Here is an 11,834-nt window from a genome sequence, read left to right on the forward strand (position 1 = left end):
CCGACCTCACGTAGCGTGGGATAAGGTGAGAAGAAGAAGAGAGATTTAGAATGCATAGAAAATGAGATCTCCCTCGCCATTTTAACTTTTATGTGTCAAATGTCATTATCAAAAGTGCGATTTTAGTCTTTATTTACATGGTGAGCCCGTGTGAACTTACTAAGTATAACTTAAGGGGCATGAGACCGGCTTGCCCGCGAAATTCAAATTTAATTTGGTTTTTCGCAATTTGTAAACTAATACGACAACGTAGGCTTATAGCATTCTGATTCCGACAGTGGCAGTATCATCCTCACAGGTTTATATAAAAATCTTTACTTGAAAAGGTCCAGTTTAAGAAATTAATTAAAGTATCGACTAATTTGTGAGAATAGTCGATACTTTAATTGTGTGGGGTGAACCGTACTTTTGACATGACAGTTGGCACATAGAGTTAAAATGGCAAGTGAGTTCTCATTTTGTAAGGACTATATTTATTTGTATGAGTTAGCTTCATTTTTAGGTTTAATAAATAAGCTAATTCTGTCGTTGCTGGCGTTATATCAGCTGGACATTATCCACGTTAAGAGTTACAACAATGAACCTAAAACTAAAAACCTTATAAATAATAATTTTTCAGAATAATTTCGTACTCCAATATTTCATATATTTTACAGAGTTAGAAAATAATGGTGTCAAATAAAACAAAGCTTTAAAAATTCCCATTTTTATTTTTACACAATATAAAATATTTTTAACGTATAGCGTAAATACACAGTTGTACAAAGTCTTAACACAGCTTACTTAACTAATCACCTGTACATAATACTAAAGTAAATTAAGTACTAAGTAACGCTTAGATGAAATATACCTGCCAGATTAACGGAATTTTGTTGCAATTCTGAGTGTGATCATCTCAGTCATCATTATGATTGAACTAGTCGTGTGTGTGATCATCGCAATCACGAGTTTATACGCTTCAATCATGAGTATGATTATCATAATCACGAATGTGATCGTCGCTGTTATAAGTGTGATCACCACAATCATGATGTGATTGCCGTGCGCAGTAATAATAAATGATCGTCGCAATTACGAGTTTACTCATCTTAGTCATGATTATGACTATCATAATCACGAGTGTGATCATCACTGTGGTTAATGTGGTTACCACAATCATGATATAAGTACTGTAACAATTCTAATTACCAAAGCTAATAGTAGTATTATAAAATTGGCTGTTTGTAATTAGAAATTATTAAGGATTTTACTGATCACAATTTAACCGTCTAAAAACTTATATACCTATCTGTACAGGCATAAAAAATTGCATTCCACTAAATTTTGCCTACTTACGTAATAGATTCTTGAACATTTCCAACCAACTACTAATACAATTTTATCAGGTTTTTTGATTTTATTCTGTGTCAAAATTAATTAGTTGCTTATTTGGATTTTATCTATTTATAGGCGGTTAAACAAATAAAAAGTTACTTGGTTTTAAATACATATCAGGGGTAGGTACTGAGTTATAATAACTTATTACATTGAATTTGTTAGGTATTATATTCTTTAATTCTGACATAGTGGGTAGGTACACAATGCGTTAACTATACATAATGACAGAATGAAAGTTTCAGATCTGCCAATTTGAGTTTAATTTTTGTCGTAATAGCACCAATCGTAAGTTTTTTTCTTTTATTACCAATTGAATAATTTAAAAAATGCATTAAAAACGAGCCACAAGGCGTAGAACACGAGGACAATGAAAACGATACGCACTATCTGGTGGAGATAGTACAATCTGAAACAAGGATAAGTACAGTTTTAGAACATAATACTTATAACTTAAATAATAATATAATTATGTCGAACATACTATTGACTCCCATGACACAGTTTTTCCTTCTTTGGGAGTTAGTGGCCAAAATAATTGCAAAAAAAGATCATTAAAATGCCCGCGACTTCGTCCGCGTGGATTTAGGTTTTTAAAGATCCCGTGGGAACTGTTTGATTTTCCGGGATAAAATGCCTATGTCAATTACGGGGATGCAAGCTACCTCGGTACCAAATTCCATAAAAATCGGAAAATTTCATAGAAAAGGTAACAGACAGATAGACAGACACACTTTGGCATTTATATATTTGGCATAATATTAGTATGGATCAGGAGGTCCACAAAACAATATCATAAAAATCTTATTAGAATCAGACAAAGATTCTTAGGTATACCTTTTCCACTTAATCCTCGCCTGCGGCAGCGTGTCGTCTGGTTCTTTGAACAGGTATCGCCGGATGCCCGCGAGGTAGTCGTCGAAGTACGCGCTCCAGTCCACCTCGCTCATACTGAACGGGAATATCTACGGAACACGAGTGTGAATTAAAAATTTATAACACCCCCGACAAGTGAAAGTTACAGTAACGAGAAAAGAACTGATAACTTTCAAACGGCTAGCTAGATTATAGCTAAAAACACTCTCGATCAAGCCACCTTTCAAACAAAAAACTAAATTAAAATCGGTTCATTAGTTTAGATGCCACAGATACACACGTAAAACTTATAAAATCCTTTATTTTTGGATCGGGGGTTCAAAATAGTTGGGATATAGTGACAGATATGACTTATTGAATCAGATTGGGTTCTATGTGTTAGCGTCATAAAGTACAAAGTAGTTGACCTGATAAATGATAATAAACGGGCTTCATATAATTATTATTATATAATGAGTGTGATTATCGTAGTCATGGTGGCTAACACTGTCACGTGAGTGTGATCATTGTAGTTACGGATGCCTTTAGTGCAATCGTTAGTGTGATAGGTAGTTGTATATATAATTTTTACCACCTTAATCATGAGTCTGATTAATTATTTATTAGTTATGGTTCCTATCACTGTAATCGTGATCGCAGTCATGGTTGTGATCACCTTAATCTTAGACCTTAGTGAGTAAGATAAACGTAGACATAATTATAATCACCTTAATCAAGAGTGTGATTATCATAGTTACGATTTTAATCACTGTGATCTAGGTAATCATGAGTGAGCTGTATGTACCTGTTTATCTAAGTCGGAAGTATTTTCCCACAGCGCTCTCGTCCGTCGGTTGCAGAACTTGATCTCGTGCGTGCAGAAGTAACTGATCACGGATGAAAACTTGTGGATTTTGCGGTACACCTTTAACATCCTAGAAAACAAATTGCTTTCTTTGTTTAACAAGAAACAGTTAAAAATTATTTTGCTATAATCCGCCAACAGAAAAAATCTGTATGGTCAAACATGCAGTTACAAGCTAAGCACCGCTTACCTCCCCAACCAAGCAATAAAGCCAAGTTCCCAAGCAAGCACTGCCACCACCACTCACATGCACCACACAAGAGTTTTCCACTACTCTCGACGTACGTTTCGCCCCGACACCGGAGCATCCTCAGGAGATTTCGACTTTACAATGCTGTATTGTCAAGTTTCTTTGTTTAAAATACTTCACAGACTGACTGGCCTATCCTTGCAGAATCCAAACGTATCAAGTTTAGCGATTTTTAGATCAACCCTTCGCCGACTAACTACAAAGCACGGGTCTCGTCTCAGTATGAAAAAGGTTTAGCCACAGCCCGCCACGTTGGCCAAGTGCGGGTTGGCAAACTTGTATGAACTTGCTTGGAGAATATTGTAATACTTATAAGAAAGGAAGGAATATTATAATGAGGAAGGACTTACTTGGGTTTCTTCCCAATGCACATAGCGAGCCCGTCGACGAGGGCAGCCGGTAGCAGATGCAGGAACAATATACAGATTTGGTTCATGAGCGGTGACTTATTGAGTCGGAGGGAGAAATACCTGTTAAAATAAAATGAAACAAAGTGGTAAAATGAAATGAAATGAAATGATTTGAAATGAAATGATTTCTTTATTTTGCGAAATGTGATGTGTCTTATAACAATTTTTTTCAGTGTATGGCGCTCTCCGGACATTTCAAGATTTTATTTTTTATGATAAAAATAGCGAACAAACGAGCTGGCGGGTCACCTGATGTTAAGTGATTACCGCCTCCCATGAACATTTGCAGCACCAGAGGAACCGCCGATGCGTTGCCGACCTTTCAGGAATTTATTGGTCCGCCCCTTGAATAACCCCATGTTGTAATCTAGTGGGAACACCGCGGATGGGAGTTGATTCCACAGTTTGCACGTGCGCGGAAAAAAGGATTTGGCACAGCGGGCAGTCGAAGTGCACCAGGCACCCAGGTGGTGAGGGTGAAATTGCTGGCAGTAGCGTGCGGTGCGGTTGTAGAAAAAGGAGGGTGGAATGGGGTCAAACAGGGAGGTTGGAAGTAAGGATGTAAGGGCAGCACTCCCCGTTATAAACGCGATAGAACACTCAAAGAGAGCTTACATCTCTGCGGTGCTCCAGGATTTCCAACGAGCCCGTTAATTTGGGATCGTCCACAAGTCGAACAGCCCGCCTTTGGAAATATTGAATACTAGCTGACGCCCGCGACTTCGTCCGCGTGGATTTAGGTTTTTCGAAATCCCGTGGGAACTCTTTGGTTTTCCGGGATAAAAAGTAGCCTATGTGCTAATCCAGGATATTATCTATCTCCATTCCGAATTTCAGCCAAATCCGTCCAGTAGTTATTGCGTGAAGGAGTAACAAACATACACACACACACACACACACACACACACACATACAAACTTTCGCCTTTATAATATTAGTGTGAAGTACTGACTTGGAAATAAGATTCCGCGAGCATTTTTTCTCATTATAAAATTCCTTAGCTGTCAAACTTAATAGATATCTAGCATCAAGCGAAATGCTTACCAAATAGCATTAGAAAAGGGGTGCTTATCGATCCTTGCCATGTTGAGCATGGTGAAGTCGCCCCACGTGATCCTGTTCTCCACCGAACTCACGAAGTTGAAGATCGGCGGCTCCGATGGCGGACTGCTGCAATTATTGAAAGATTTACGATTTAGATCGATAACTAGACTACGCTGCCTACAGTATAACGACAAGTGTAAATTAAAAATTTAAAACACCCCCGACAAGTGAAGGTTACAGTTACTAGAAAAGAGCTGATAACTTTCAAACGGCTGAACCGATTTTCTTGGATTATAGCTAAGAACACTCTCGATCAAGCCACCTTTCAAACACAAAATAAAAACTAAATTAAAATCGGTTCATTCGTTTAGGCGCTACGATGCCACAGACAGATACACACATCAAACTTATAACACCCCTCTTTTCGGGTCGGGGGTTAAAAACATTAGGGTATGATATGTAACCGTTTTAGTAAGTAAGTAGGTACATGTTTGAATGATCATCAGAGTATTCTAGACTGAGGAAACTCTCGGTTTGACCCTGAATCTACGACCTGTCAAACATTAGGCTAGATATCGACGACGTGACATCAAAGAAACCTAGTCGTTTTATAGCCTACCTAGCGTCAAATGTAGACCTGAAATGTCGTTGTACATTTATATTTGTGAATTCAGGATTTTCTCCTTTTTCATTTGACATCCCACTCGATACAATAGCAAAAAAATATTTTTGGAGACCTCCACTTTTTTTGATGTGACATCTGTTAGGTAATTTATTTTTCGTATAAAACATAGCCAATGTCACCCGGACCTTTATAACGAATCAATTGACACCTCATTCATCAAAATCGGCCCAGTAGTTTAGCTTCTACGATGGAACACACAGAATCTGGATACAAACATACATACATACGTAAATAAATACATACATAGACTGCTAAAATCATAACCCTTCCTTTTGGCTTTGCCGCAGTCGGGTAAAAAAATAAGTATATTCGACGAAGCCTCACCTGCTGTTATACTGATTGTGGACGCTGTGAGCTGCCACCATGAGGCAGTTCACCACAGAGTCCACCGGCACCAGGTCCGCGGTCACCGACTCGTCACACTGCAGCGTCCGAAGCATGCCCGTTACTAGAACATTTTTTATTTAAAAAAAATGCTAAAAAAATCCCAGAGTTCCCACGGGATTTTAAAAAAACCCTATATCCACGCGGACTAAATCGCGGGCATCAGCTAGTTGAATATTATATCCCCTTTCCATTAATAGTTGGGTATAACTCACCCAACTATTAATGAAATGGGGGGTAAGGGGGAAAACGACGATACCATCTAGTCGGCCCCAACTGTCAACCTCACCTGCTCGTGGTACCCCCTGCTAGATAACAGACGAGGCCCTGGCGACCGACCAATGGCGGTATATCCATTCACCCGGCTGGACAACTACCCGGAGGAGGCGACATCGGCCTTGGGACTTAATAATTCCTAAAATGCATGGGGCAGAAGGCAACGGGAAACCACTGCTACTAATTTCCCTAGTAAATCATCATGAAGAAAAGCACAAACAAGAAGAGAGAATCTTTTCGGATGATGATCGCCAAACTTCGTTTCGAAGAAGGCACGCGATGATGATGATAACTCACCCGCTCCCACAGCGACGCCAGTCGGCCCATACATGTTATCCAACCAACATTTCACAGGCTCCTTCACAGTTGACGTCACTGGAAAAATATTCAGGAACGGTTAGAAATTAGAATTATTATTGGTTTTAATTAAATGGAATGTTTTCGCGTTCACACAGGCTGCGTAAGCGTAGACGTAGCGCGTACTATTGCGTTGTAATGTATGGAACTGTATGAAACATGGCACACCGCTTGCGTAAAGCGTGGACGTATGCGTAACCCGGTGTGTTAGGGGTTTACTAGACTATCGGATGCGTCACTACACACACTACACTAGTGCGTCACGTGTACGCGATTGGTGTGACTCGGCCTTTACTTGGCAGAAGTTTATGATACACATAACGGAAGGAAGAAGTTTGTTTTGCTACTCTCCGCAAACCAGATAATAGACTAAGAGCCAGCGCGTGCCAGACCTTCGTTATTTTTTAAAAGCTAAAGGTTAACGACAATGCCCAACAACGCCATAATTATCGCGATAATCAAGGCGTTAAACTGATTGCCCACACGTTAACGGTTAACGTCTAGTTAATGTCAATTGAGTTGGGGTTAAAATCGTGTAACGCCAAACGGCACTGTGAATGCCGTTGTACGTTGATCGTGGCTACGTCTACGTTTGACGGGAAATGCCGTTGAAGATCGTGTTGTTGGCCGGGTGGTTAGATACTAAACAAAGTATAGCTACGCATACCTATCGCCGGTCGGAAGATCCCCAGTGGTACGCTGCTCACATTCAGTCTCAGTTCATTCTCCGCTAGGGCCTTTGTAAATGTGTACGTGTTGGGCCATTTGCCTAGGATACTGGAACACGGCACATGTTAATGATTTAAAAAAAAACAATTTTGCCTGGTACTTTTAAGCCTCAAAAGATTACAGTACTTTTATAAGCTACGCCGATGTACCTGCGCAGAAGTTTTTTTTTGAATGGCGTGAAAATATCTCAGCCATTCATATAACGCGCGTCCGTACGTTGCGTACGCGCCATGTTTTGTACGCGCGAATTCTGAGCGAGATAGCGCGAGTCTCTATTGTTCTGAGTTTAAAATCTTAACGTCATTAGATTTCGGAGTCTAATTAGATGAAATCCATATAATAACCCGATTTGTCACCCCAGGACTTCGAGTACCTTAAGGAGATTTCCCCCAAGAAAAAAAGGTAAAAGTTTAAAAGACCTTTGCAAAGACGGAGAAGTTTAGCTAATCTATACAATGGTAAAGTTTGTAAGTTTGGATATAGGGGGTAATCTCCGAAACTACTAATCCAATTTCAAAAATTCTTTCACTGATAAATAGCTTTATTATTCCCGAGTACTATAAGCTACAAATTATATATGTATCGCGGACGAAGTCAGGGGAAAAAGCTAGTGTCTTATAAAAGAAAAGCTCTAAGTCTAAATATCCTCACGTAGGGAGCACATCGTTGATCTGCTCATCCGTCAGTTTGTCGATCGTCCGCTGCAGCTTCTCGCTGTCCCCCTCGCACGGGTAGAACTTCTCCTCTATGTGATAGAGATGGGAGTTCGAGTACGCCGTCGATATATGCATAAACACCTGAAAAAAAGCATTTGTATAATTTTTATGATATTGTTTTTTACTTTTTCTATATATTTTCTTTAAATACATATCAAAAATTGCGGAGCGTGTAGCCAGAGCTTAAAGGAACTTAAGCCTCAATAGCTCAACGGTTATAGGAGTGGACTGAATTCCGAAACGTCGGCGGTTCAAACCCCACCCGTTTCACTATTGTCGTATCCACTCCTAGCACAAGCTTTACGCTTAGTTGGAGGGGAAAGGGAAATATTAGTCATGATTAAAGTGGCTAATATTCTTTAAAAAAAAAACTTGAACCTGAGAGCTTACCTGCACTAGCCAGTTAATTGCGTGCGTGTGGACGACAAGACGGTATCCCGCGAAGTCCCAAAAGCTGTTAAAGATTGGACTGCGCAGTTCCCGGTCTTGCCTGTGTAATTTTAACTACCCAGGCTAGACAAAGCGTGTTGGAGCGTACGGCCCGGTATCCACCTAAGCGGAGAAGAGAGGAGATGTGTTCAGTCGACCCAATCAGATTCATAAAAGTACATCTTCCTCCTCTCCGCGTAGGTGGATACCGGGCCTTACTGTTGTGAAATGTGCCCATGTTGTGATCGTACCTTCAATTGTTTAATATCTTTGGCCAGTTGCAACAAGTATAGTGGTGCCCGAACATTGGTTACCAGCGCCGCGCGTAAATGCTCGTCGAACTTGACCGTCGCGGCCGAGTGGAAGATAATGTTGACCTGGAAATGTCACATATGCATGTTGAGAAGCAAGTGTAGCGGAATTGTAGTTTTAAAACGAAAAACATGTGGTTTTGTTATAAATCTTACAATATTCTCATAGCTAACTAAGTGTAATGATACCCTTTTTGGTCAGTTTTAAAAAGTGGCATTTTTTTTTTTCAAACAAATTTTTCTGCTGTTTAGTCTTGTTATTGACATCATTTGCCACTTATGATAAATCAAGACTTTACCACTGGTTCGGAATGAAAATTCTACTAAGAAGAGACATTTCTCTCAAGCTTAGTTCCGATCCATCTTGTTTCAAGCTTCCATTGCAATTCCTTTTGCAAACAAAAACAAACCAATGAGAAAAGTCAGTCACACGAAGGGTTCTGTGCCATCGTACAAGAATTTGTTTTCAATTTTCATGGTGGCCATTTTGACTTTTTTATTATTTGTTGTTATAAAGCGGCAATGAAATACATTCATATTCTGTGAAAATTATTTCAACTCTCTAGGTCTATAATTACTGTTAACGAGATACAGCCCGCTGACAGATAGACGGACGGACAATGGCGGCTTAGTAATAGAGTCCCGTTGGCACCCTTGGGGTACGGAACCCTAAAAAGGCAGTCTGTAAGTGTGCCTATATAGCCTCACCTTTTCAATAAGTGTCTGCCTATCGCTAATAGTAAGTCCTAAGCCCGCAGCCTCGCAGTCTGCGGGTATGGCGACTATTTTGTGTCGGAACTTTGGTACTTCTTCTTTGAGGCGACTAAAAACCTGGAAAGAAAGAAAAATCCATTATATTTCATGCAAAAAAAAATTGGTTGTCTGTAAAGTCGGTTTACTGACGATAGTTGAACGTGACAACAAAGGCCGATTGTGCTTCTTTGTCGCTCGTTCCGCGCTCTCGCTTGCACTTCAAGCCTTACATGGAACGCCTCAGAGCGAGGTAACGCCGCATGAGTCATGTTTTTTCGTGCGTGCAGCCGGCTCTATCGAATTATAAGACGTTGTCACGTCAAAACGGATTCCTACGAGTTGAGCACCTCCTCCTTTTTTGGAAGTCGGTTAAAAATGTTCGGCTAAGCCGTGCCGCCAAGCGATTTAAGGTGCCCACGCACTCGAACTGAACTGCAGCTGAACTGCGCGTCGCGTCAGCGCCCCGCACGATATTCTCTCCAGCCGCGACGCGCGGCAGTGACGCGCTACGCGGTACGCGCGTCGCGGCTGGACAAGCCAGCGTGGCAACAAGACAGCGTTATACCGCTGGCATAAATCTATCTCGATGCAAAATCAAAGTGCGCTCTATAGGTTTAAACCTAAGAGGCGAGTGCCCGGGATCAAACTCCCGACCTCCCAAATAAGAAGCCGACCTCTTAACCCCTGGGCTATCAGAACTATTATTATAGTTATTGATTACTTAGTAATATTTCTGCATTTATGTTATTACTAGCTGATGCCCGCGACTTCGTTCGCGTGGATTTAGGTTTTTCGAAATCCCGTGGAAACTCTTTGATTTTCCGGGATAATAAGTAGCCTATGAGCTAATCCAGGATATTATCTATCTCCATTCCAAATTTCAGCCAAATCCGCCCAGTAGTTCTTGCGTGAAGGAGTAACAAACATACACACACATCGCCTTTATATAATACTAGCCGATGCTCGCGACTTCGCCCGCGTGGATTTAGATTTTTTGAAATCCCGTGGAAACTCTTTGATTTTCCGGGATTAAAAGTAGCCTATGTGCTAATCCAGGAAATTATCTATCTCCATTCTAAATTTCAGCCAAATCCGTCCAGTAGTTTTTGCGTGAAGGAGTAACAAACATACACACACACACACACACACACACACACACATACAAACTTTCGCCTTTATAATATTAGTGTGATTAAGTGTGATACAGTATACAAAGGTGTATAGACAAGGAAATCGCATAAAAGTATGTACCTAGTAAACAACAAGAGGTGTCAAGTGTGTAAATAGTGAAAAAATCAGTTTACCCGCTAACAAAATCAATATACTTATGCCTGGTGCTAGGTATTTGTTCGCAATAAGAGTCCTATATTTATACTGTCACGGATGTTAGTGTATTTTATTGAAAACGCATTCGCAAATACCTACCTACATACTCAATGCACGTGGAAAACCCATGATTTCTAGAGATAGGCCATTTCACAGACAACATGCCTTCACACTAATATTATAAAGGCGAAAGTTTGTGTGTATGTGTGTGTGTATGTTTGTTACTCCTTCACGCAAAAACCACTGGACGGATTTGGCTGAAATTTGGAATGGAGATAGATAATATCTTGGATTAACACATAGGCTATTTTTTATCCCAGAAAACTAAAAAAAATCGTTTGAAAGAATTCTACTTATCTATGCCATAATAGTTTAAATATTGTTTTTATTTATTATATTATTATTTTTTATATTATATGTATCCCTTTTATATTATATGCAAGTAACTATATTGTCATATATAGCATATACATATATAATTACTTTTTTATGTTTATTAGTACCTATATATATAAATCTTTTTAAAAAAAAATTCCTTGCGACTTGGTACTATCCAACCTCCTTCCTAGAACTTCTCCTTTCAGCAAAGGTTGCCTGGTAGAGATTGCTCCAAGCAATAAGGCCGCCTTTGCACACAATTGTTTTTTTTCTGTTTTCTTCTTAGTGTGTTGTTATCCTTATATGTGTTTTTGTGTGCAATAAAGAGTTTCTATCTACCTATCTAAAGAATTCCCCCGGGATTTCGAAAAACCTAAATCCACGTGGACCCGTGTTATAGGCACCTTGGCGTGCCTTTGCCTACGATTCTATATCGTCTCTGCAGGTGCATCACGATACAGAATCTCTTGATCTTCAAGTTTGAATGTAACACTGACGCGCGGCTGTACCGCTACCAAAAATCGCCGTGAGCGATGTGCCTAAGATCAATGGCTTCTAACTGTTTGCTAACAAAAATAACAGCAGTTTTTTTATAGTAGGCATTTTTAGGGTTCCGTACCTCAAAAGGAAAAACGGAACCTTTATAGGATCACTTTGTTGTCTGTCTGTCTGTCAAGAAACCTATAGGGTAC

General features: G+C 39.9%; 1 protein-coding gene across 3 annotated transcripts in view; it reads right to left on the reverse strand.

Annotated features, from left to right (window-relative positions):
• Window positions 1–1,645: 1,645 nt before the first annotated feature.
• Window positions 1,646–11,834, reverse strand: part of LOC123871031 (fatty acyl-CoA reductase wat-like) — a 33,442-nt gene continuing 23,253 nt past the window's right edge. For 2 of the 3 annotated variants that reach the window (XM_045914573.1, XM_045914574.1), the window contains exons 4-14: window positions 9,394–9,516; window positions 8,626–8,751; window positions 7,881–8,026; window positions 7,168–7,277; window positions 6,441–6,518; window positions 5,808–5,931; window positions 4,799–4,924; window positions 3,695–3,814; window positions 3,035–3,164; window positions 2,212–2,339; window positions 1,646–1,783 (exon numbers count right to left, since the gene is read on the reverse strand). In XM_045914573.1, coding sequence (XP_045770529.1) covers window positions 1,681–1,783; window positions 2,212–2,339; window positions 3,035–3,164; window positions 3,695–3,814; window positions 4,799–4,924; window positions 5,808–5,931; window positions 6,441–6,518; window positions 7,168–7,277; window positions 7,881–8,026; window positions 8,626–8,751; window positions 9,394–9,516 — 1,314 coding nt within the window. In that variant the 3' untranslated portion in view covers window positions 1,646–1,680. The remainder of the gene's footprint in view (window positions 1,784–2,211; window positions 2,340–3,034; window positions 3,165–3,694; window positions 3,815–4,798; window positions 4,925–5,807; window positions 5,932–6,440; window positions 6,519–7,167; window positions 7,278–7,880; window positions 8,027–8,625; window positions 8,752–9,393; window positions 9,517–11,834) is intronic. The other variant, XM_045914575.1, reaches the window with a different exon arrangement.

This window comes from Maniola jurtina, chromosome 13 (assembly GCF_905333055.1).
Source record: "Maniola jurtina chromosome 13, ilManJurt1.1, whole genome shotgun sequence".
Lineage (NCBI taxonomy): Eukaryota > Metazoa > Arthropoda > Insecta > Lepidoptera > Nymphalidae > Maniola > Maniola jurtina.